The following is a 25,210-nucleotide window of genomic DNA, read 5'->3' on the forward strand; positions in this document are numbered from 1 at the left end:
CCTGACACCATGCCCGGCTAATTTTTGTATATTTTAGTAGAGATGGGGTTTCACTATGTTGGCCAGGCTGGTCTTGAACTCCTGACCTCAGGTGATCCACCTGCCTCAGCCTCCAAAAGTGCTGGGATTACAGGCGTTAGCCACCGAGCCCGCCCGGCCCATACTATGGAATTTTACTCATCAATATAAATATATATATGTTAAAGCCCTAACCTCCAATGTGACTGTATCTGCACATAGCTTCTTTAGGAGGCAATTAAGGTAAAATGAGGTCATTAAGGTGGAGCCCTAATCAGATAGGACTGTGGCCTTGTAAGAAACAGAAGAGAGAGATCTCTGCCTCTGTGTGTGTGTGTCTCTCTCATGCCTTTACTCTCCTTCACTCTCTTAATTCCATGTGAGGACACAGCAAGAAGGCAAGCATCTGCAAGCCAAAAGGAGAGACCTCAACAGGAAACAAATTAGCTACCACCTTGATCTTGGACTTTCCAGCTTCCAGAACTGTGAGAAACTTATGTCGTTTAAACCACCCAGTCTATGATATTTTGTTACAGTAGTTCTAAATGAATAAGACAAGAAATAAAGGTGCTATGAATATTTGTAAGACAAGGCTATGTAAATGTATGCTTTCTTTTAGATAAATGCGCAGGAGTGGAATGGCTGGCTCATATGTGTATGCTTAATTTTTAAAGACACCACCAAACTGTTTTCTAAAGTTGCAGGCTGGGCGCAGTGGCTCACGCCTGTAATCCCAGCACTTTGGAAGGCCAAGGCGGGCCTTGCCTGTAATCCCAGTACTTTGGGGAGTTCGAGACGAGCCCGACCAAAATGGAGAAAACCCCTCTGTACTAAAAATACAAAATTAGGGGGGCGTAGTGGTGCCTGCCTGTAATCCCGGTTACTCAGGAGGCTGAGGCAGGAGAATCACTTGAACCCTGGAGGCAGAGGTTGCAGTGAGCCGAGATCGCGCCATTGCACTCCAGCCTGGGCAACAAGAGCGAAACTCCGTCTCTAAATAAATAAATAAAGTTGCAATATCATTTTACATTTCCACCGGCGGTATAGGAGTTCCATTTCCTTCATATCTTCAGCAACAGTTGGTATAGTCAGGCTTTTAAATTCTAACTAGGACCTTCAGCTGACAGAGTGCGGTGCCTGCAGCAGAGTGAGGCCAAGCACTCCTGCTGGCTCCCACAGCCAGGCCTCCTTGCTGGCCGCCAGGTAGGTCATCGCACGGGTCCAGGAGCCAGGCACGGGACCTGCCAGCCTCAGCCTCCAGGGCCTGGGCGGGCCGCCAGGTGAGCGCGCCCCAGAGCTCAAAATTCGTAGCTGGCTGCCCTGTGTCCACCCAGCGGACTACTGGCCATGGAGCCGCGCACAGGGGACGCCGCGGACCCTAGGGGCAGCAGAGGAGGTACAAGGATCAGAGGTGTTGGGGAAGGACAGGGCGAGTCGCCGCCACCTCTTCCCGCCTGTCTGCTCCACACCTTTTCCTTCTGACAGGTGGTAAACAGAGCGGCTCTGGCGCCTAAGTGGCGGTGGCAGGGGGAAGGGGCCCAGCGATGGAGGCTGGGCTCAAGGTCCCCCACCCACACGCACACCTGAGCGAAAGGGCCGCGCACCAGAGCAGGGGAGGGGGCTCTCAGAAGTCTCCAGGGACATGTGCAGATGTGCGGGGAGGGGTCTGTCCGTGGTCACTGGGGACACCTGGGCACTCAGGGTCTGTAGTGAACTGGGAGGAGGGGAACTGGGGTCCCCTGGGGACCTGTGGAGGGGACTCTGGAGGTACGTGGGCCATGGGGGAACAGGCCCTCTGAGGGAATTCATGGGGGTAGCAGGGGTTGCCTAGGATACTTAGAGGGAGAATTGGGGATTCCGGAGCTACGGGGTCAGGCCGTGTTCTCCCAGGATATCTGGGGAAACGGGGTCCCCTGAGATATCGTGGGCGAGGAGTTGGGCATCCAGGGTGATTGGGGGCAGTCGAGGACCTCAAATGGTGTTCGGAGGAGTCCAGGACTGTTGCAGTCAAACAGCGATCTCCAGGGACACCGTGGGAGCAGGCGGGGGTGCACCGGCTACCCGCGATGGTAGGGGGATCGCGTGAGAAGGGAGGGACAGCAGTGACCTCCGGAACTAACGAGGGAGTGGTCAGGGGTCGCCGGGTATCCTGAGGGCATTTCTAGGTCTTCGGGCGTCCGGAAGCGTGGGGTTGGCCGAGGCCGAGGGTCGGCGTTGACCTGTTCCCTCTCCCGCGCAGGCCGCGGCCCCTCCCGGCTCGCCGGCCCCAGCGCCCGGCAGCTCCTGGCGCGGCTGGACGCGCGCCCCCTGGCGGCGCGAGCTGCGGTCGATGTGGCGGCGCTGGTACGCAGGGCGGGCGCCACATTGCGCCTGCGCCGGAAGGAGGGTGCGTGACGGGCGCTGAGCCTCCGCTGGGGGAGGGTTCGGAGAGGAGCTGGGTTCAGAGGGGCAGGCCTGGGCGATCAGCAACTACTGCCTGCCTTGGGTGGGGCCAAGGGGCGCGATTTGGGGGGCGGGGATAGGAGGGTGCTTCGAGTGGGAGGAGCCTTGGGGTTATTCTAGAATATTCCTTGAGGGTTATCACAGTAGGCAAGGGCTGCATTAGTTGAGAGTGCGGAGGTGGATCCCCGTTCTGGCCGGCGGGGCTTCGAGGGTCCTTTATGGGGAGGCGGGGCCTGGAGAGTTCTTGAGGGGTGGGGACGCAGCGAAGAGGCAGGCCTGAAATGTGAGTCACGGGGGTGGCGCCTATTGTGCCATGGGGGCGGGGCTTGAGATGTCGGGAACGGGATGTGGGTTAGAGGCTAATTAGAGGGCTTGCTATGGAAGGTTCAGGAGCCGAATTTTGGAGTAGCATTCTCCAGGGTGGGCCGAATGGTGTTACTTGAGGGATGTGTTCTGCGTGTTGTTAGAGGGAGATAGGAAGGCCTGGAAGATTATTCACATGGCTGAGTCCAGGATTGTTTGTTAAGAAGGTGGGGTCAGAACAGTTATTTGTTTGGGCTGAGAGCCTTTAAGATTACTTGAGGGGATGGTGCGAAGTTAAATGGTGGGCCAGTTTGTATATGAGCTGCAGGGGCGAGGCAAGTAGATGGGGCTAGAATGTTAACTCAGGGAACAGGTCCTAGGTAGTTTCCATGGCATGTCCCCCGACAGCCCTTTCCACCGCTTTTATCCCCCAGTTGTTAGCGTGCTGGACTCTGCGGACATAGAGGTCACAGATAGTCGCCTGCCTCATGCCACTATTGTGGATCACCGGCGCCAGGTAACATCTTATCCTTCTATTGGAGGCAACCTGCCTCAGGGCAAACTATGTACACCAGTGTCCTTTATTCCAGCACCGTTGGTTAGAGACACGTAATGCGCCTCCCCAAGTGATCCAGGGTAAGGCACGTAGTGCTCCGAAGCCATCCCGGGCCTCTGGTCATTTCTCTGTGGAGCTGGTCCGCGGTTACGCAGGCTTTGGCCTCACCTTAGGTGGGGGCCGGGGTGTTTCTGGGGACACTCCACTGGCCGTGCGCGGGCTGCTGAAGGATGGTCCAGCACAGCGCTGTGGTCGTCTGGAGGTGAGCCCTGAAGACTCTTCCATTGGTAGATGCTATCCCTGCCTTTGTTTGGGTGCTCTCCTTTTGCTTTTCCAACACGACTGCGTTGCACTCTTCCAGGTCGGGGACCTTGTGCTCCACATCAACGGAGAGTCAACGCAGGGCCTCACCCATGCCCAGGCCGTGGATCGGATCCGAGCTGGAGGCCCCCAGCTCCACCTGGTTCTTCGTCGGCCTCTGGAGACCCACCCTGGCAAGTCTCGAGGGGTGGGAGAGCCCCAAAAAGGAGTTGGCGGGTTTCCCAGGGGAGAGAAGTCAGAGATCAGTGAGGAGAAGAGAGAGGTTCACAGAGTGGAGAGGCTGAGATTCTGGGTGGGAAGGGTTTGGTGATCTCTTTGGGGAGGGTCTGCAAGAGGTCATGGTATTCTCACAAGTAGGGGCAGGGAGGGGCATAGGGTCCCAGGATAGGAATAAAGCAGGGGCAGGGAGGGGTGTCAGTCCCAAGGATAGGAATTTCAGAGGGTGGGCTTTCCAGGTACTGGGGAGAGAGAAGGGAAGGGGTCTAGGATAAAAGCAAGTGTTTGGAAGGAAGGGTCTTAGTTCTCAGAGGGGAAGGCAGAATGGATCTTAGCGTTCTGATCCACTGGGGGGGGGGGGGAACTGGATGGGGATCCAGAGGGTAGGGGGTCTAGTTCTGAAAAACAAAGGGTTGGTGGTTTGGGAGTCAACGGAGGTGGGATGAGAGAGGAGAGAGCAAGGGATCCTAGATGAGAGGCGTTTGATTTCCTTTGGAGATTGTGGGAAATGATTTCTGAGGGGCATGTTCTGGATCCAGGAGGGGAGGGGTCTCGGGAAAGGAGGTGTCGGCGTTGTGAGGGGTGGTGCCGATCCCAGAAGGCCTCGAGGGGAGATTTCTCTAAGGGCCAGGGTCTCATCTCCCGCAGCCTTTGAGTTCTCCTGTCCACCCTCCGCCAAAGGCCCGGATTTCCCTTCCCTACTTCACCACCCAGTCTAATCCGTAGTCCCGTCATGGCTAGATCGCAGCCCAGATCCTGGAGGGCCGGAGGTAACGGGGTGTCGCAGCAGCAGCAGCACTTCCCCAGTTCAGCACCCTCCATCCCGGACGACGCTCAAGAAGACCCGGGGCAGCCCAGAGCCTAGTCCAGAGGCGGTCGCCGATGGCCCCACGGTTTCTCCTCCTGAGCGCTGCACTGAGGATCCCAACGACCAGATCCCGGGGCCCTGGCTAGTGCCCAGCGAGGAACGGCTCTCGCGGGCCCTAGGGGTCCGGGGGACAGCGCAGCTCGCTCAGGAGATGGCAGCCGGAAGGCGGAGGCACTGAGCCTACCTCTGACGATGCGGGGCTCACTAGTTACCGCCCAACCTGGATCCGGCGCGTGTGGCCACCGGGCACTTGGCACTTCCCCGAGAGCTTCCACTTGGTCTGGTCCCCCCTCCCGCTGCGCAGTGGCTCTGCCCGCACTCCCCTTGCAGGGTCAGTGGTACGACCCTTCCAGCCCGGCTAGCCTGCGCTTCTGGTTCTGGGAGGGAGAGGTAATAAAATGGTTCGATCTGGTCTTGACTTGCCAGGCGCTCGAGGCGGGGTGGGGCTGCCCAGGCCACTCTGTAAAGGAGCAGGTGGGTTGATCCTGCTTGGAGTAATCGCTAACTAGCTTCATGCTGCTGCTTTCCTGCTTGCACATGGATCTTTGCTTCCGCTGGTCCTCAGCCTGGCGTGGTTTGTTTTTCTCTTCCCCGTCTCCTGCTCCTCTCCTTGTTCATCAATTTCACCTTTTTGGAGGTGTACAGGGTCTCACACACAAATTATTGTGCATGGCATGGAGAATGCAGAGGTGAGCCTGTCGTGGCGGGACTGCACCAATGTATCCACAGTCCTGTCTTGGAATCATCCAGACCCTCAACTGATGTCGGGATAGCAAGGCTAGAAGCCTAGAAGCAGGGCGGCTTCCTTCGCCAGGGACCTCTGGTCTCCCATTTCCGGCCTAGTCTGCCAGCTTTTGCTGGCACGTAGGCTACCACTCTCCGGGCATCGGCTGGGGCCCTGGATCCCCCTTTGGGGCGGAGCGGGGAAGGTGTGAGTCAGAGCCCCTGGGCGGGCCGGGCTAAAAAAGGTTGTTAGAACCTTTGGGCCGTGCCCCCATTTTCCGTACATGGTGAAGAACTGCAGCCGGGCTTGTGTGCACTCGTCACATACTGGGCGTTCCCCGCACGGGAGAGGCCGAGAGTTTCCTTCACCCTGCGAACAGAGCCCCGCAGCCAGGGCTTATATGGCCAGCGGGACTCCAACCGGGGTAGCCACGAGGAAGGCACTGGCAGAGGACAGAAATGTCCAGTCACCTCCGCTGTCACCACATCCTGAGCACTCAGCCCCATCCCCCCCGCCAGGAGGGAAGCTGTGGTCTGACCGAATAGGCAACTTTCGCCCCTGTGGGGAGGGGACGGGGAAGGAAGAAATAATTTAAAGGATCCGAGTGCGAGAGTCCAGGTGGCCTTGGAGAGGAAAGAGGAACGGCGAAGACAAGCTGCGAGCTGAAGAGTGAAGAGGTGAACACTTGAGTGGTTAGAGCTGTAGATAGACATTGTGGGGAAGTGTGCCAGGGTGGCTTCCAGCTACCCCTGACTTAGAGCCTGGTGGAGATGTGGTTCTTCAGAAGTTAGCATAGGGCTCAAGAGCCCCAGTCCTATAAATACAGTCACACCCAAGAGACTAATAATAGTAACCCCGGCCGCCATGTACTTAGTTTTATCCCTGCTACTGGCTCTATTGCAATATTTATTTTCATCTACAATAGTTGCACATCTACTCAACGATCCGAATATGTCCATTTCACAGAGGAGGAAAGTGAGGCCCAGGGAGTGCAGATAGCTTGAGAGAGGAGGATCAAAGCAAGATTTAATCAAGGCCTGATTCCCAAGTCTGTCCTCTTAATTTCACCTGCATTGAAACCCAACTGTATACATTGCACTGTGCTAGGTACTGTGGAGATGCTGGAGGAACAAGACATACAATTTGTCTTTGTGTAGCTGATGTATGTAATGAGGGTAGACAGATGTCAGACAAAAAAGACAAGAAAATGAATAACTAAAAAACCAGGTCAGTCGTGGTGGCTCACACCTGTAATCCCAGCACTTTGGGAGGCTAAGGCTGGTGGATCACAAGGTCAAGAGTTCAAGAGCAGCCTGGCCAAGATGGTGAAACACCATCTCTACTGAAAATACAAAAATTAGCCGGGTGTGGTGGCAGGTGCTTGTAATCCCAGCTACTCGGGAGGCTGAGGCAGAGAATTGCTTGAACCCAGGAGGTGGAGGTTGCAGTGAGTCAAGATCACGCCACTGCACCCCAGCCTGGGTGACAGAGCGAAAATCTGTCTCTAATAATAATAATAATAATAATAACCAGACATGGTGGTTTGTGCCTGTAATCCCAGTACTTTGGGAGGCTGAGGCGAGTGGATTGTTTGAGCCTACGAGTTTGATACCAGCCTGGGCAACGTAGAGAGACCTTGTCTCTACAAAAAGCTTAAAAATTATCTGGGAGTGGTGGCTCATGCCTGTAGTCCCAACTACTTGGGACTCTGAGGTGGGAGGATCACTTGAGCCCGGGAGGTCAAGGCTGCAGTGAGCCATTATTGCACCACTCCACTCTAGCTGGAATGGCAGTGAGACCTTATCTCAAAAAAAAAAAAAAAAAAAAAAAAAAAAAAAAAAAAAAGGCCAGGCATGTGGCTCATGCCTGTAATCCCAACACTTTGGGAGGCTGAGGCAGGTGGATCACCTGAGGTCAGGAGTTCAAGACTAGCCTGACCAACATGGAGAAACCCCGTCTCTACTAAAAATACAAACTTAGCTGGGTGTGGTGGCGCATGCCTGTAATCCCAGCTACTCAGGAGCCTGAGACAGGAGAATCGCTTGAACCCGGGAGATGGAGGTTGTAGTGAGCTGAGATCATGCCATTGCACTCCAGCCTGGGCAACAAGAGCGAAACTCTTTCTCAAAATAAATAAATAAATAAATAAATAAATAAATAAATAAATTCAGAGAGAAGTGAGAGTCATGAAGCTATGAAGCTAGCAAAAGGAGGTTATATTGTGGGAGATGATGGTGGGCTTCTGGCCTCTGAAAACATAACTCTTGAGCTGGAACCTGAATGACTAGAAGCCAGGTATATGAAGCACTGAGCGAAGGGCATTGACAGCAGGGGGAATAGCAAGTGCAAAGGCGTTGAAGCGGAACCAGGTTTGTCGTTTCAGAAATTCAGACGTGTCCTCGCAGAGTTGGCAAGCACATACTTATCACTGGGAAAAGTATGTTTCATCCCTTCCACTATTCACTCACTCTTCAGGCAAGCGGGGCTGAAAGAGGGGAGCTCTTTCCTTAGTTTTGAGGGGCCTTGTGTTGGCAGAGAGAGCAGGCAGGCCCTTGGGTTGAATCCTCCCGGCTATCCAGTTATGATTCTCCCCCACATCAAATGAGATGAGAATAAAAACAACATCTAGTCTGGAGAGTGTGTCCCTCAGGGTAACTCTGGGATCCTGATTCCAGGAGACCAGATGCATGTCTTAAATGCAGAAATTAAGGCTGAGCTGGGGGAAATTACTTGCTCAAAATAACACACTTAGCCAGGTGCGGTGGTTCACACCTGTAATCTCAACACTTTGGGAGGCCAAGGCAGGAGGATTGCTTGAGATCAGGAGGTCAAGACCAGCCTGAGCAACATAGCGAGACCTTGTCTCTACTAAAAAATAAATACAAACAAAGTGTCTACAAATGTCACTCAGCCTTACACCCCAGGAGCCATCCATTCATCTTGCCAGTCCCCCAGAAATAAACTTTCCTATTCCTCATGTACAATTGTGCTGACTGGCCCCTCTCTTCAGAACCAGGAAACTGAAGGCCAACATTTAGGGCTAGGACTTCCTTGGGATTGCAGAACACAGAATCAGACCTTGGGCTCTCTGGGCTCTAACACTATTACAAAAAATGTTTTTTTAAATAGAGACAAGCTCTCACTACGTTGCCCAGGCTGGTCTCAAACTCCTGAGCTGAAGAGATTCTCCCACCTCGGTCTCCCAAAGTGCTAGGATTACAGGCATGAGCCACTGCTTCCGGCCTCGGGCTCTAACACTAGAAACAATGCTTGCCCTATTTCTGAGCAACTCAGTGCTCACCAATCCCTGTTCTCACACAGCCTTTACACTGGCAGGGTCTTATCCTCATCACTGCTCAGAGGTTTATTCCACTGTCCGCAATCCATTATCCAAAACTCTGGAGAACAAAAAGCTCTGGAAACTGGTGGTTTTCCCACAAGATAGACACTATTTGGTTGCAAAACCTGACCTGATCTAATGAGGAACAATTTTCTTTCTTTCTTTCTGTTTTTCCTTTTTTGGAGACAGGGTCTTACTCTGTTGCCCAGGCAGGAGTGCAGTGGTCTGATCATGGTTCACTGCAGCCTTGAACTCCCGGGCTCAAGCAACCCTCCCACCTCAGCCTCCCGAGTAGTTGGGATTACAAGCACGCGCCACAATGCCTGGGCTATTTTTTTTTTTTCTTTTTTTCTTCCTTTTTTTTTTTTTTTTTGAGATGGAGTCTTGCTCTGTCACCCAGGCTGGAGTGCAGTGGCGCAATCTCTGCTCACTATAACCTCCACCTCCCGGGTTCAAGCAATTCTCTTGCCTCAGCCTCCTGACTAGCTGGGATTATAGGCGCGCACCACCACACCCGGCTCATTTTTTGTGTGTTTTTAGTAGAGACGGGGTTTCACGATGTTGGTCAGGCTGGTCTCGAACTCCTGACCTCGTGATCTGCCTGCCTCGGCCTTCCAAAGTGCTGGGATTACAGGCGTGAGCCACCGTGCCCGGCTGCCTGGGCTAATTTTTAAAATTATTTGTAGAGACAGGGTCTCACTATGTTGCCAAGGTTGATCTCTAACTCCTGGGCTCAAGCGATCCTCCCGCCTGAGCCTCCCAGAGTGTTGGGATTACTGTCATGAGCCACTGTGCCCAGCGGAGGAACACTTTTCAATCCTTACCCAGTTATTGTGAACATTCATACCTTTTCTTGAAGACATACCATTTTGTTTCTTTGTTTGTTTTTGCTTTTTGTTTTTGTTTTTTTTTTTTTTTTTTGAGACGGAGTTTCACTCTTGTTGCCCAGGCTGGAGTGCAATGGCGTGATCTTGGCTCACCGCAACCTCTGCCTCCCAGATTCAAGCGATTCTCCTGCCTCAGCCTTCCAAGTAGCTGGGATTACAAGCATGCATCACCATGTCCGGCTAATTTTTGTATTTTTAGTAGAAACGAGGTTTCTCCATGTTGGTCAGGCTGGTTTCGAACTCCCGACCTCAGGTGATCCACCCGCCTCAGCCTCCCAAAGTGTTGGGATTACAGGCGTGAGCCACGCGCCTGGCTTTTTTTTTTTTTTTTTTTTTTTTTTTTAACGCGACAGCTCCAAACCCCGCTGAGAGTATATGCACGGGAAAACTTTCTGAAATCAAAAATATTCTGAATTCTGGCAACACACTGGGCCACAGGTCTTTCGGATTTAACTCTGCCTAGGCCGTTTTATTCAGTTAAGGAAACTGAGTCACTCCCTCCCAAAGCCAGATTCCCGCGGTTCTAAGCTGAAGCTGTCTCGGGTGCATTTGCATTCCAAAAAGGCGAGGGGTCCCTCTATTACTACTCCTGGTACCTGGAGCTGCCAAGTACCCTGGCGATGGGGCGCCTCGGGGGCTGTGCGCCGGGCTGGGAGTATCCTTGGCGGGCGGGGCGAGGGGGCTTCCGGGGCGGCAGCCACCTGGCCCGGCTCCGGCCCCGCCCGCGTCATCTCTGCGCGGTGATTCACTCCCTCCTTCGCCCCGGGGCCCCCTTCCCGGCCAGACGGCGGGCAAGACAGCTGGGTGTGCAGCGTCCTCGAAACCACGAGCAAGCGAGCAGATCCTCCGAGGCACCACGGACTCCAGCCCATGCCATGGCGGATTCTGAGCGCCTCTCTGCCCCTGGCTGCTGGGCCGCCTGCACCAACTTCTCGCGCACCCGAAAGGGAATCCTCCTGTTTGCTGAGATTGTGAGCGACCTGGGGCAGGCGCGTGGGCAAAAGCGGGATGGGGTGGCTGGACCACGCGGAACTGGATGGTCCGGGTGAGGCAGGCACTTGGCCGGGGCGCTCGGCAGTGGGGTGCAGGTGGGTGGGTTCACGGTGAAGGCCCGAAACCCGGGGCGCAGGGCGAGTCGGTGGGGTTTGACGAAGGTTGTTGAGATCTGGTAGCCCCCGGGGTGAGGCAAGGAGCCTATAACGCATACGGAGGGCTACATGGGGGGAGCTGCGTTAACTCATCAGTGGACTCATCGAAGGGGTCCCAGGGTGCTGGGAAGTCGGGGCCTCCTGCGGCAGGGCGTGGCGCGGCCTGGACACAGGAGGGCGGGCTGGCAGCGCGCCCAGGGGCAGGGCCTGTTGGGGTGGGGCCCCCCCTCGCGCTAGTCCCGCGGTGTAGAGGGCCCCGCCCTTCGCCAGTTCTTCCTTGCCCTTCTGAGGCCGGGCGGGATGTCCTTAGGTTTTCGGGGTTTCCACCCTTCTCAAAGTGGGCGCCGCCTTTGAGTCACTTGTAAAAGGGGTGCGGCGCCTTTAAGGGAGTCCTGCCTCTCTGGTGTCACTCTCACCGCTTCCCAAAGGGGTTGCTGGGGGAACCGCGTGTTCAGTCCGGGTCAAGGCCACAAAGCCGGCGTCAGCGGGGCTCACAAAACACCTGGCAGCGCCACTCCCCTCAGGCTGCCCATATCCTAGAAGGGAAAAGGGGAGGAAACTGAGGCACCCAACTCTACTTCTTACTTGCTGGGTGACCCTGGCCAAGCCATTAAACCTCTCTGCACCTCAGTTTTCTCATCTATAAATTAGAGAGAGTAATAATAGTACCCAGAACATTAGATTGTCGTGATGATTGAATTTGGAACACAGTGAGCACATAAAAAGTGTTTAGCTATTATCGCGTGTCATTTCCCCAGCGCTCATAGTCATTCAAGTATGGGACTCCTAATTTAAACCAATCTCCTCAGCCCTGGTTGCTGATTGAGGTCCCCTTTCCCGTGTCACCCTTCCAGATATTATGTCTGGTGATCCTGATCTGCTTCAGTGCCTCCACACCAGGCTACTCGTCCTTGTCGGTGGTTGAGATGATCCTTGCTGCTATTTTCTTTGTTGTCTACATGTGTGACCTGCACACCAAGATACCATTCATCAACTGGCCTTGGAGTGTGAGAAGGGGTCCACAATGGCAAGGCCAGGGAGGGGTCTGGGCAGTTAGGATTGTCTGGGAACTGTGGATGCTGACTTCCCTCTTCTCCCTACACCTCACAGGATTTCTTCCGAACCCTCATAGCGGCAATCCTCTACCTGATCACCTCCATTGTTGTCCTTGTTGAGAGAGGAAACCACTCCAAAATCGTCGCAGGGGTAAAGGCCATGGGAGCAGCTCTGAAGCACAGAGGGAAGGGTTTGAGGAGCCAGGGGCCATTTCTGCCTTAGCTTCCAGCAGAAATCGTGTGGCCCACAGCAAGTCACACTTGTCCTCAGGGCATGGAGGGAAGTTTGGCACAGGACTTGCTTTTGCCTCCCAAGGTCTTCATTTGCTGTGAAGGGCAGTCCCTTGTCAGACACAAGGACCTTGGTGAGAAGTACAAACAGGTGGCCCCTTTGTCAACACACTGGACTACCATCTGCAAGAACTTTGTCCCAAATGTAGTAGGAATTGGGGCTGGGCGCAGTGGCTCATGCCTGTATTCCCAGCACTTTGGGAGGCTGAGGCTGAGGCAGGCAGATCACTTGAGGTCAGGAGTTCAAGACCAGCCTGGCCAACATGTCGAAACCCCGTCTCTACTAAAAATACAAAAATTAGCTGGGTGTGGTGGCAGGTGCCTGTAGTCCCAGCTACTCAGGAGGCTGAGGCAGGAGAATCACTTGAACCCAGGAGACAAAGCTTGCAGTGAGTCAAGATCATGTCACTGCACTCCAGCCTGGGTGACAGATGGGTGACAGAGTGCGACTGTGTCTTAAAAAAAAAAGTATGAATTGAATTGTGCCCCCTACGTGTAAGGCCACAGTGTGGCCTCCCTGTGTTGAGGGGTATAGGAGGAGGGAGAGTGGGGTAGGATGCATTCTCTTGGCCTTTCCCTGGGGTTCTTTGGCTTCCCAACCTGGGGCTTGAGTCCCGTCCTGTATGGGGCAGGTGCTGGAGGTGGTAGATGCAAGAAGATAAGAGACTGAGTAACCTGACTTCCTAATCTAACCCTCCTCACTCCTATCCTGTCCCCCAGGTACTGGGCCTAATCGCTACGTGCCTCTTTGGCTATGATGCCTATGTCACCTTCCCCTTTCGGCAGCCAAGACATACAGCAGCCCCCACTGGTAAGGGTGTGTGTGTGTTGGTTGGGGGTAAGGGGGTTGCTGAGAGGGCAGAGGAGAAAAAGAAAGGGATCTCTTAAAGGCATGAATGCCAACTCTGGTCCCGTATTGGTACTGATGGCTTTTGTACCAATAGGTACCATAAGCTTCAGTATTCTTGTGTGTAAAATGTTCATGGACTTTGGATCTTGTTTTTAAAAAATGGGCATATAGATTCAGCCAATGCTTTCTCTCTTTTCCTCACCTGCAGACCCCGCAGATGGCCCGGTGTAGGCGAGCTCCCTTCATTTCCCTCTGCAATCTGCAAATAACTCCTCCATTGAAATAACTCCTCCCCACCCCAACAACAATATTCCCAGCCAACCAACTCCCACCCCCTCATAGAGGTAAAAGTGCCTTAATTGGGAGACTTTTGTCTTCCAGCCTGCCAATCAACCCTCCTGGGTGTGGCCACCATACGCCTGTGCCTAGGTCCTCCTTCTGCAGGATCCAATAGGAGACACCAGTTCTGCCTGAACCATGCCCCCACCTAAGTCACAAAATGAGGGAAGGGGGGAGTTAGATTTCAGAGTCAAGTCCCCAGGTTGGGACCCACTCGAAATAATCTCCTCGGTGTGGGCGGTGGTTCTGTAGAGGGATAAATGAATAATAAACATTGTTAAAATATATGATAATGAATAAAGTAATCCTTTCATCAAATGTGGATAAATTTCAAGCATCAGGAGGGGGAAATGGAGTGGAAACAGCTGGGGCAAGGAGGCAAAGAAGCCAGGCCTGTTTTACAACAAATATTAAATTACTTCAATAATACAAACGAAAGTCCTGGTGCGGTGGCTCATGCCTGTAATCCCAGTCTTTTGGGAGGCAGCGGGAGGATTGCTTGAGCTCAGGAGTTCTAGACCAGCCTGGGCAGCATGGCGAAATCCCATCTCTACCAAAAAATTAAAAAATCAGCTGGCACGCTGACAGGAGCCAGGAGTCCCAGCTACTTGGGAGGCTGAAGTGGGAGGATCACTTAAGCCCAAAACTTTTGAGGCTGCAGTGAGCCGTGATCATACCACTGCACTCCAGCCTGGGCATTAGAGCAGATCATGTCTCTAAAACAGAAACAAAAATAGAAACAAACAGACAAAGGAGGGAGGAAGAGGATTTATGACTTGGGTTGTGGGGGCGGGGTGTGGGGGTGAGGGGCATGGGCCTCATCGTCTACTCTGACTGGAGAATGGAGCCACCTCCAGGAAGGCCTGCCTTCAAGCCACGATGCAGTTCTTGTCTCGGGTCTGTCGGGTCTGTCGAGGCATCCCTGGGCGAGAGTCCCTGGGGAGCGATAAAGATGGGGAGTTGAAGGTCTCCGTTGCATTGTCCTGAGCAGGCATGGGCCTGCACAAATGCGGGGGCAGAGGGATGCGCTCTCCGAGGAAGAAGCCATCATCCTCTGAGGATTCGGAACTGGAACTGGAGGGCGAGCTGGAGCAAGATCCCGAGTCTGACCCTGATCCCGCGTCACACTGATAGTGGCGACGTCTTCTTGGGTGGCGGTGGTGGTGGTGGTGATGGTGATGGTGATTATGACGGTGGCGGTGACGGCTGGGGGCCCTGGGTGGGGGACTGCGTGGCCTGCGGCGCTGGGCCGGGGGTGCACTCAGGGTCCGGCGCGGACCTCCTTCAGACACGAGAGGGTCGCGGAAGCTGACGCGTGGGGTGCTCTGGCGACCGAAGGCACTATCATCTGGGCGCAGGTTAGGCTGGCCGGGGGACTCTGGGGGCGGCTCGGGGGCACTGCGGAGCCCCAGCTCCGGCATGGAGTGGCGGTGGGGAGCCCCTCTCAGAAAGCGGGAAGGCTCCTCGGGGCCTGTAGCTGTTAAAGGGGAGACAGAGCGACTCCTTGTATCTGCCCTCCCACTGGCCCCCTTCTGAGGAGAGGCCTGCGAAAGGGCCTTCTTTCCTCCACTAAGACTGGGAAAGTGGGGGCAGGGGTCGGAGAAGGGCAGGGAGGTGGGGAGTCTGGGAAGTGTGAGGCCTGGAGCAGGCTCTGGGTGGAGAGAGGGTTGGAAGGAAGAACACGGAGCAAGATGGGACTGGTGTGGGGGGCGTGGCCAGGGCACGGGGCGTGGCCAGGACACCGAGGGTGCCTTCGGATGGAAGCGGTGTGGCATAGTTTGGAGTAAATTTGGTTTGCGATAAATGGAGTGGGGCCTGACTGCAGAGGATGAAGAGTGACCAGCTGGAGAAGAGGAAGAGGAACTTGGGGTCAAGCAGAGACAAGTTGAGGTAGGGAACCGGCCCTGTATTGACAGGGTGGAACCAGGGTTCACGAGGCAGGTGTAGTTTGGGATGGAGACCAGGCCTGGAATGGCGTGGGGAAGGAGGATGAGCTGAGAAATGGGCGGGGCCCAGGGATGCAGCAGGTGAAGGGTCTGGGCCAGTCAAGGAGGAAGGGCCAGGGTTGAGGCAGGGGCAAGGAGGTAGGGTTGACTGGGCTGTGGCTGGGTGTGGCTGGAGGGTTAGCTCACCTGGCGCTGACTCCGTGCAGGTGCCTTTGGTGGTGGTCTCTGATGCCCCCTCTGCAGCAGAGAAAGAGGCTGTGGAGGCTGCAAGTGGGGCTGTAACAGTGCCGGCACTCCAGCTGCGGCGGCCCGGTCCTGGAGCCGTGGGCTCGGACCCAAGGCTGCAGGCTCGAGAGCAGAAGATTAGGCCTCGGCGTGGCAGGAATGGACGGCCCAGCAGGGCCCGCCCACAGCGACTACAGCAGAAGCAGCGGTCTGAGGCATGCCAGTGCTGGCCCTCGTAAGCCATCTGGCCTTGGTCCAGGCCTGTGGGGAACCACCAGGGGGAAAAACTGAGGCAGAACCCCCAGGCATACCCCCACCTCTCGTGAATGAGTCCCTTCTCAGGAAGAGGTGGAGAATCCCAGGCAGGGCACCCCTAGGTGCCTTCCTCCCTCCTCCAGAATGGGGCCCTTTTGGAGAAAGCAGGAAACAGGTTTTGGTTCTCTCCTGGGGACTGGCTGGTGAACCTCTCTCTCACTCCTCCCTTTCTTTCACAGGGTGCTCTCTCCCAGAGCCGGGTGGGCATTGGACTCTAAGATTCGGGCCAGGCTTAGACATTAAGGGGTGGCTCCAGGCGGAAGGAGAATGGAAGGCTTGGCCTGAACAGGAGGCTTGGCTGATAGGGGCAGGGCTTAACAGGTGGGGAGTGGCCCTAGTGAGAAAGGAGTGGTTCTCAGAGGGTAGGGTGTAGCTGGAAGCTAGGTCTGACCTAGGCTGATACAGGAGAGTGGAGGAGAACCGGGCACAGCTTGGGGTGGTGGAGGCTAGGGGTAGGGGGAGCCCTGGGGCTGGAATTAGAGCACGAGCACCCTCTGGAGGTGGGTGTAGACATGTGGTGGTGGCCTAGCATTGTGTAGGTGGGGTTTAGAAAGCATGGCATAGTGGGGACATTGGGAGTGGGACTTGCAGCCAAGCATACAGGCCTATAGTGTTGGGGCTGGACAAAGTACAGGGCACAGTGGAGGATGGGGCCTGGAGGACAGGAGGAGTCCTGGTGGGGTAGGGCTGTGGCCCAGCTGTCCATCCATCCCTCTGTCCAGTCCCACCGCATTCACCCACCGATGTGCTCCCCACAGCCATCACAGTACTCCGCATGGCGGGCCTCGTAGCAGGCGCAGCAGTGGGGGCGGCTCTGACGCATCACGTAGCGCTGCCCTCCTAGGGAAGCTTCACACTCAAAGCAGCAGAAGTGATCCATGTGCCAGTGGCGGCCCTCAGCCTCCGTGCACTCAGGGGAGAAGATGATCTGCGGGACGCAGGCCGTCTGTGGCTGTCAGATGAGCCTGCTCCTGGCTCTGCCCACCCACCCTCCACTCCCACCCCTGGGCAGGGAGGCCCAAACCTCATCACAGGCTTGGCAGCGTGGACGCAGGCATTCGGCATGGTGACGCCCGCAGTAGACCTTGCCAGCATGGTAGAAGTAGATGAGGTCAACCAGCAGTTCCCGGCATGTGGTGCACACGAAGCACTGTGGGTGCCAGCAGGCACCCAGGCCTGCACGGCTGGCAAACACTGCAATATCTCCACCTCCAATCTGCTTCCCACACTGCCACGAGACAAGCACCAAGATGGTTACCATTACCGTCACCAAGATGGTCAGATGGATGGGGTCAGCCAAAGTATGTTACACTTGGGCCTTTCCCACGGTGAACCTTTGTGACCAGCCCCACCCACGGGGTAACTTTGACACAGGCCCTGCCTATACCAGGGATGGGGTTGGGCGGTACCTTAGAGACTGACCCTGCTCATGGGGGAAGCCATAGAGACAGGCCCTACCCATGGTGGGTGGCCTTACAGGCAAGCATCCCTCATCAGGGGTGGGGAAGACAGACAGGCCAGGCGTAGTGGGGGAAACCACAGAGACAGTCTCCACCCACCGGGACCTTAGCAATAGATCTCACCTAACAGTAGGATCTAAGGACAGGCCCTGCCCACCACTGGGCCCTGCAGACAGGCCCTGCCACTGTGGGTCAGCTCTTGAGGACAAGTTCTGACCACAGGAGGGCCAAAGAGACAGCCCATGCCCCATGTCCACTGCACAGAGGGGGAGAAAAACACGCTAGGTCCTCCTTACAGATAAACCCTACACGACAGTGGGATCGATGAGACAGGTTCCTGTCCACCAGGGGTTGCCTTAGAGGCAGTCCCTGCCCAACAGTGAAATGTGAGGAACAGACCCCGCCCACAAGAGGGGACCCTAGAGACAGCTCACTGGGGCTTAAGGTGCAGGCCTCATCTTCCCAGTGCTTGGAAGATGTGTCCTGCTCCCCAGGGCTTGGAGCAGAGGCACTGCTCACTCGCTGAGGCCCTCCACGGCTCACCTCCTCACAGATGGCCCCAGTGATGGTCACCGGGAAGATGCGCACGATGCCACGCCCCAGATTCTCCCGCTTCCGCTGCTGGCTAAAGGCTCGGAGCTCTTTCTTTTCCTCCTCTTCCAGTGCTGTGCAGTACTGTGCCTGGGAGGGGAAGGCATCTCTCAGGCTCCTCCCTTGATGCCTGTTCCTGCCTCTCTTCCAGACTTCATCCATGTCCCGAAAGTTTACTTCTAGGTCTTTCTATAGATGGTGCCTCCTGCCTGAAGTACCCACCTCTACTTCCAAGGCCCAGCTGTGGTTTTGCCAAGGAATGTCCCCTGATGACCCCTGCCTGTCTGAACCACTCACCTCAGATCAGCTCACCCTTCCTCCTCTGACCCTGCCCTGCACTGGCCCAGGCTATGCCCTGTGCCTGGTATGCCCTTCCTGTCTTCTCTCTCCTCACCTCACTGTCGTGTGGGGGCAGCTGGTGCAGCAGCTGCTTGATCCTGTATTTCTCCCCAGGACTGTTGACGTAGGGGACCTTATCCTCTGGGAGGCAGCTGAAAAACTGATATACCTGGGAGGACACAGGAGTGGGAGAAAACAACTGAAATGAGAGGTGAGTTGGGATACAGTGAGATGGCGGGTCCCTATTTCTCTGAGAAAATGAAAGGCATCAGGAGAGACCTTCTGACTTCCCCATCTCTCCTTCCTAAATGCAGATCATTTCCCTCAGCTCCCAGCTCCCAAACACGCTGAGGGTTCCTGCATGTCTTGACCTCACTTCCTCCTCCAGCTGCTGATCCACTTTTTTTTTTTTTTTTTTTTTTTGAGACGGAGTCTCGCTCTTTGCCCAAGCTGGAGTGCAGTGGCGTGATCTAGGCTCACTGCAACCTCCGCCTCCTGGGTTCAAGCGATTCTCCTGCCTCAGCCTCCTGAATAGCTGGGATTACAGGCATGAGCCACCGCTCCTGGTCTACTGGTACACTTTTCTTTTTCCCTTTACAGGAAAATTCCTCAAAAAGTTATGAGCACTTGTGTTCACTCCACTTCCTCTCCTTCCAATCTCTCTTGAGCCTACTCGAGGCAGGCTTCCGTTCCCATCCCTCTTCCAAAGCTGTCAAGGTCATCGATGACTTCCCCATTGTTAAAATAATAGTTCAGGTCTCAGTCGTCATCAGACTTGATGATGGCAGCACTGCACCAGGCTGGAAACACTTTCTTCCCTTGGCTTCCAGGACACCACACAGTTCAGGTTTTCCTTCCACCTTATTGGCTGCTCCTTCTTTGCCCCTGTTTTGTCTTCTCCTCAACTAGCTGACCCCTAAATGCGGGAGGATCCTAGGACTCAGCTCTTGGTCTTCTTGCCTCTGTCTACATTCAGTTTCTTGGGAATTACACTCAACCTTATGGCTGTAAATATCATTTACTTGGCTAATGTGTCACCTCCAGCCTGTGACACATAATGACAAACACATACGTCCAGCTCTGTAACTTATCCCTTGAGTTCCAGGCAATGTGGCTATTTAGAAGTCTAACAGGCATCTCAAACTCCAGATGACCAGAACTAAACTTATGCTCTTACCCCTTAAACTCGCTCCTGTCTTGGCCCCTCCCACATCAGTTAATCTACCTATCCTCAGAGTCATCTTTCACTCCTCTTTCTCCCACCCCCACAAGCAAATCCTCTGAGCGCTACTTCCAAAATATAGGCTGAGCACCGTGGCTCACACCTGTAATCCCAGCACTTTAGGAGGCCCAGAGGGGAAGATAGCTTGAGCCCAGGAGTCCAAGACCACCCTGGGCAACATGGCAAAACCCCATCTCTACAAAAAATACAAAAATCATCCAGGCGTGGTGATGCATGCCTGTAGTCCCAGCTACTTGGGAGAGAGTGAGACTCTCTCTCTCTCTCTCTCTCTCTTTATTGAAATGGAATTTCACTCTTGTTGCCCAGGCTGGAGTGCAATGGCATGATCTGGGCTCCATGCAACCTCCGCCTCCCGGGTTCAAGCAATTCTGCTTCAGCCTCCCGAGTAGCACGCGCCACCACGCCTGGCTAATTGTTTTGTATTTTTAGTAGAGACCAAGTTGTTTCTCCATGTTGGTCAGGCTGGGCTCAAACTCCCGACCTCAGGCGATCTGCCCGCCTCAGCCTCCCAAAGTGGGGGGATTACAGGCGTGAGCCACTGTGCCCGGCCTATTTTTTTTTTTTTTTTTTTTTTGAGACAGGGTCTTGCTCTGTCGCCCAGGCTGGAGTGCAGTGGCGCAATCTCAGCTCACTGCAACCTCTGCCTCCTGGGTTCAAGGAATTCTTGTGGCTCAGCCTCCTGAGTAGCTGGGATTACAGGCTTCTGCCATCATGCCAGGCTAATTTTTGTATTTTTAGTAGAGATGGGGTTTCACTATGTTGGCCAGGCTGGTCTCAAACTCCTGACCTCAAGTGATCCACTCGCCTTGGCCTCCCAAAGTGCTGGGATTACAGGTGTGAGCCACCATGCTGGCCTCTCTCTCTGTCTGTCTGTCTCTCTCTCTCCATATATATATAACTCCTTTCACTGCCAGCGCCATCATCATCAGGTTCCTCACTGGTCTCCTGATTCCACCCTTATTCTTCCAGGCTGTCCTCTGCTCACAACCCTCTTGCGACTTTCCCTTCATTCACAGGCAAAGTCAAAGTCCTCTCCATAGCCCCTGCCACATCTCTGACCTGATCTCCAGCTGGTCTCCCCCTTGCTCACTCTGCTTCAGCAGCACTGGCCTTGCCGTCCCTTACATATGCCAAGCACACTCCTGCCTCAGGACCTTGGCATTAGCTATGCCCTTTGCCTGCGTGAGTCACTGTAACCTTAGATATCTGCATGGCTCACTTCTCACCTCCTTTCAGGCGGCTCAACCATTACATTCTCACAGAGGCTTATTCTGGGCACCCTATTTACAATTCTAGTGTCTCTCTCCCTCCCTCCCTCCCTGCCTCCCTCTTTCTTCACCCCACATTCCTTGCTTTTTAATTCCATAGCCCTTATACCATCTGACATATATTTACAGGTTTGTTTATTGGGTGTTCCTCCTTTCCAGAATCTACCCTCCACCTGGGCAGTTTTTTTTTTTTTTTAAGGAGTATCACTCTGTTGCCCAGGCTGGAGTGCAGTGGGACGATCTCAGCTCACTGCAACCTCTGCTTCCTGGGTTCAAACAATTCTCCTGCCTCAGCCTCCTAAGTAGCTAGGATTACAGGTGTACACCACCACACCCAGCTAATTTTTGTACTTTTAGTAGAGACGGGGTTTTGCCATGTTGGCCAGGCTGGTCTCAAACTCCTGACCTCAAGTAATCCACCCGAATCGGCCTCCCAAAGTGCTGGGATTACAGGCGTGAGCCACCACGCCTGTGGGCAGATATGTTATTTTGTGTTTTGCTCACTGCTGTGTCCTCAGTGCCTATAACAGTGTCTCACATGCAGTAAGTGCCCCATAACTATGTGTTGAATGACTCAATCAATGAAGTCATGTGGTGAATGAAGTGCTGGGAGGGTAGAACAGGGAGTGGGACCAGGCATGGTGGCTTGCTCTTGTAATCTCAGCACTTTGGGAGGCCGAGGCAGGATCACTTGAGCCCAGGAGTTCAACACCAGCCTGGGCAACAAGGGAGACCCTGTCTCTGCAAAAAATTTTTAAAAATAACCAGTCATGGTGGCATGCGCCTGCAGTCCCAGCTATAAGGGAGGCTGTGGTGGGCAACAGAGTGAGGCCCCGTCTCAAAAACAAACGATCAAAAACAATAGGATTGGGGTGAACAGGCCCTGAGCAACTGGTCCCTCAGTCACCCAAGGTGTGGGGGGCTGATCACTCCTCGATCACAGACGGGCCAGAAGGACCCTTGGTCTGGCTGCACACTCTAGCATAGCCCCAGAAATAGGTTCCCACCTGAGTGTGTGTGTGTGTGTGTGTGTGTGTATGTGAGCATTAGTGTGCAACCACTGGACAGCAAGAGTGGAGGGCTGGCCTCTGGTCACCTGCTCCGGCTTAAGGCCTGGGGGCACCCAGGCATACTCCTCCGATGCACAGCCTGAGTCGTCGTCGGAGATGGAGTGGCGCTGGAAGTCCGAGATTAGCCGGCACATGATGCGTTCCAGGTCCACAGGCACCGCGTGCACTGCGTGCTCCTCCCGCGGGCATTTGCAATGCTGGCAGATCTTTCTGAGAGGGCCGGGATGGGGGTCAGTTACTAAGGGGTCGCCCACCTGAACCCCTCGGCAGCCCAGGTCCAACGGAGGAGCCGGGACATGCAGATTATCACCACCAAAGGGCTGTGAGCAGGGACGGGGATCTGGGCCTGGGGGCGGGGCTGCAGGAGGTGGGCCTGTGAGCCAGGGAGTGGCTGGGCTGTGAGCCAGAGGACAGGTCGTGGGGAGTGGGACGCTTTGTGGGGAAACTCACTAGACACAGGCATCTAACCTGTGGTGAGGCTCTGAACTTGTGGGCTCTGAGCCTGTGGGTAGGGCCTGAGTCTGGGGGCTGTAGGCGCTGTCTATTGGGTGCAGGGCTCCAGCAGGAGGATAGGACGCTGGGCCTGGGAGAGTAGGTCTGAGTCTAAGAGGGGTGCTGGAGGCCAGTGGGCCGCGCTCAGCGCTAGGGACGAAGAATCTCCCTAGGGATGCGACTCAGCGGCTACAGTAGAACTCTTCTAGGGGCGGGGCTGCATGGTGGGTGGAGCCCTCCTGGGAACCGGACTTTTGGGAATGAGTTAGGGGGCGGGGCTCTGAATCTGAGCCTGAGGCTCTTTTCCCCACTGCTATCCCTCTGTAGGCGGAGCTCAAGCGTAGGGGCGTGGCCTAAGCCTCCTGGATTCCCCCCCGAAGGCGGAGCTCTGAAAAAGGCGAGGCCCTTTAGGGGAGCCACTTACCTCCAGCCGTGGAGCAGGAAGCCGGGGCACTGCTCCCTGCAGGAGTTGCAGGGCTGGCCCCGGTCTGGGTCCTCTGCCTCTGGAGGCTGCAGTGGGCGGGAGCAGATGCAGGGCCGGGTGAAGCGCGGAAGCAGGGAAGGAGAAGTCAACGCCCGCCCCTCCACTTCATTGCCCGCGACCGCACGCTGGGGCCTGTCTTACCTGGGCAGCGCTGGGCAGGCTGGGACAGCGCCCAGAGTGCGGGGGAGCGGGACACAACCGAGGCAGAGGCGGGGCAGTTGAAGCCACCTCCTTATATGTCCCCTTTTCAGGGAATTCCCCTCCCTAGGCTGGCCTCGAACCCCCCCTTCCCGTCCGCCCCTAGCCTCAGACACCTCCCACCAGCCTTAGATCCTTCCAGGGCTCAAGCATCTCCCCGAGAATTCAGAGTACTCTCCCCACTAGGGCACAGAGCCCCTACTCTGGGCATCCTCTCCCAGGCTTCATCCTGGTTCCCTCTCCATCTACGCCGCCAGCAGCACTCCAGTTCCACAGGGTAGGAGATGAGACCCCATCCTTCCTTGAGATCCCCACGTGAACCCCTGCCCCTCTCTTCACAAGCTCAGGAGCTCCTCCCCCAAACCCTGGCCTCATGCCCTGATACCCAAGGAACTGGGGACCCTTCCCCAGGATCTCAGGAGGTGCCTGCTGAGAAACCCCCATCCCAATAAACCCCCATCCCAAGAAACCTTGGCCTTTACCCCCCCATCCTAGGGCTATTTATTCCTTCTCTGGACCACCAAACCCAGACCCCACATTCCCAGGTCAGAGACCCACTCCAAAGGAAGTGAAAGACCGTCCTGTCTAAGAAGTCAAAAACTCCCTTGCTCAGGGGGAACCCTGGAAGCCTTGTTCCCCCAAATCCCAGTCTCTTGACCGTCAGCATTTCGGCATCCCAGGAGTGTAGGACTGATCCGTCCGTCCACATTCCTCCAAGGTACTGTGTCCTTTAGAAGCTGAGGAGGTCCGCCGGGCGCGGTGGCTCACGCCTATAATCCCGGCACTTTGGGAGGCCGAGGTGAGCGGATCACCTGAGGTCAGGAGTTTGAGACCAGCCTGACCAACATGGTGAAACCCTGTCTGTACTAAAAATACAAAAATTAGCCAGGCGTTGTGGTGGGCGCCTGTAATCCCAGGTACATGGGAGGCTGAAGCAGGAGAATCGCTTGAACCCAGGAGGCGGAGGTTGCAGTGAGCTGAGACAGCGCCACTACACTCCAGCCTGGGTGACAGAGAAAGACTCCGTCTCAAAAAAAAAAAAAAAAAAAAAAAGAAGCTCAGGAGGTTCCTGCTCAACCTAAGTCCCCAGGACCCAGTCCTCTGGCCCTCAGGATTCCCTCCCACAGTTCACAAGAGAGGGGTCCCCACCAGCTCCCAGGAGTGCTGATGAAAGTGTGCGGAGAGGTGATTAGGGGGTTTGGGCCACCAGATCTACACCTTCCTCCATCCATTCGCCTCCAGCAGCCCCAGCCCCAGGTCTGGGAATGCAGGGGATGGGATTCCAAGACCCTCTGTGGGGCACCTATTCACTATGCCTATCAATTGCCCCCTCGCCCGGGCCTCAATTTACCCCCGACCCCCACCGCTGCCCTGACTCCCGCTCACCGCACGCCCGGAGCGGCGCCTCCGGGACCCACGCGCGAACATGGCGCGCCCGGGCAGGGTTAAGCCAGGCCGGGTCAAGCGAATGTAATCCTTGGGACCGTCAGGCCACCGCGCGTCCGGCCTGGGAGCTCGGTTCCGTAAACCTGACACCCTCGTGGGAGGAGCGCGCCCCGCAGGGCCCGCCCTTGGGCATGTGGTCTCTCCGCTGCCACGGCGCCCCCTGCCTAAAGGTGAGCTGCACGCAGCCCCGGGTGCCCCGCGGGAAAGGCCCCTGCCCTCCCGCTCTGGGCCAGTGCGGGGCGTCACAAGGCACGACCCCCAGAACCCCGGTGTGCCACGTAGCCTCTCACGGGACCTGGGGCTTGAGGGCTCTGTAGTGGAGGATGGGGAGACTCGGAGGTGGCCAACTGGACTGAGAGGGGTGGCGCGCTAGGGTGCTTGTGTTGACATTTTGTGTCGATTTATTTCGGATGCTTATTTGGGAGAGGGGTTAAAGACATCTCTTGGCTCCTCCCCACTGGTGAGGCTCCGAGGGTCTCCTCGATGAATGCTGTAACAATGGCCCCCAACCTCACCCGCGGCCCCAGCTGGTGCTCGCTGGGAACCTGGGAACCTGGCCCTAGCCACTAGAGAGCTAGATCTTATACGCACTCCTCCCTTCTCATTCCCCTCTCAGAGCCAGGCCAGGTTCCAAAGCCCTCCTCCCTTATCTCCCCTCATCCTTATAAGCCTAGCTGTCCAGCCCCGCCCCCGCCCCCAAGTCCTGAGAAGTACCTCTTAAAGCCCTCCCTCACCTCCATTTTTCTCTCTCCAATTATCCTCTTCCCCAGCTCAG

The 25,210-nt window shown here is 55.5% G+C and overlaps 3 protein-coding genes across 13 annotated transcripts; 2 read left to right on the plus strand and 1 right to left on the minus strand.

Annotated features, from left to right (window-relative positions):
* Positions 1-1,311: 1,311 nt before the first annotated feature.
* On the plus strand, positions 1,312-5,136 carry MAGIX (MAGI family member, X-linked). 8 transcript variants are annotated; one of them, XM_045383637.3, is made up of 6 exons: positions 1,312-1,414; positions 2,258-2,404; positions 3,198-3,280; positions 3,354-3,581; positions 3,681-3,813; positions 4,598-5,136. In XM_045383637.3, the coding sequence occupies exons 1-6, from the start codon at positions 1,366-1,368 to the stop codon at positions 4,900-4,902; spliced, it is 945 nt and encodes a 314-aa protein (XP_045239572.2). In that variant the 5' UTR covers positions 1,312-1,365; the 3' UTR covers positions 4,903-5,136. The 8 variants fall into 8 exon arrangements, with proteins under 8 accessions (XP_045239572.2, XP_045239575.1, XP_045239573.2 ...); XM_015443323.4 differs by lacking the exon at positions 1,312-1,414 and adding an exon at positions 1,857-2,087; XM_045383640.3 differs by lacking the exon at positions 3,354-3,581.
* A 5,311-nt stretch (positions 5,137-10,447) lies between these two features.
* On the plus strand, positions 10,448-13,676 carry PLP2 (proteolipid protein 2). 2 transcript variants are annotated; one of them, XM_045383642.3, is made up of 5 exons: positions 10,448-10,720; positions 11,678-11,830; positions 11,934-12,029; positions 12,890-12,980; positions 13,228-13,676. In XM_045383642.3, exons 1-5 carry the CDS (start codon positions 10,712-10,714, stop codon positions 13,248-13,250), a joined length of 372 nt encoding a protein of 123 aa, XP_045239577.1. In that variant the 5' UTR covers positions 10,448-10,711; the 3' UTR covers positions 13,251-13,676. The 2 variants fall into 2 exon arrangements, with proteins under 2 accessions (XP_045239577.1, XP_005593597.2); XM_005593540.4 differs by having other exon boundaries at positions 10,448-10,646.
* PRICKLE3 (prickle planar cell polarity protein 3) lies at positions 13,633-24,523 on the minus strand. Of its 3 annotated transcripts, none has more exons than XM_005593541.5 (9): positions 24,376-24,523; positions 22,732-22,817; positions 21,842-22,025; positions 18,290-18,403; positions 17,848-17,985; positions 16,869-17,072; positions 16,586-16,772; positions 15,491-15,790; positions 14,112-14,835 (listed from the first exon to the last, which is right to left on the minus strand). In XM_005593541.5, exons 1-9 carry the CDS (start codon positions 24,415-24,417, stop codon positions 14,228-14,230), a joined length of 1,863 nt encoding a protein of 620 aa, XP_005593598.3. In that variant the 5' UTR covers positions 24,418-24,523; the 3' UTR covers positions 14,112-14,227. The 3 variants fall into 3 exon arrangements, with proteins under 3 accessions (XP_065394134.1, XP_005593598.3, XP_005593600.3); XM_005593543.5 differs by having other exon boundaries at positions 22,933-24,523; XM_065538062.2 differs by lacking the exon at positions 18,290-18,403 and having other exon boundaries at positions 13,633-14,835.
* Between the last annotated feature and the right edge of the window lie 687 nt (positions 24,524-25,210).

This window comes from Macaca fascicularis, chromosome X (assembly GCF_037993035.2).
Source record: "Macaca fascicularis isolate 582-1 chromosome X, T2T-MFA8v1.1".
NCBI classification, from domain to species: Eukaryota; Metazoa; Chordata; class Mammalia; order Primates; family Cercopithecidae; genus Macaca; species Macaca fascicularis.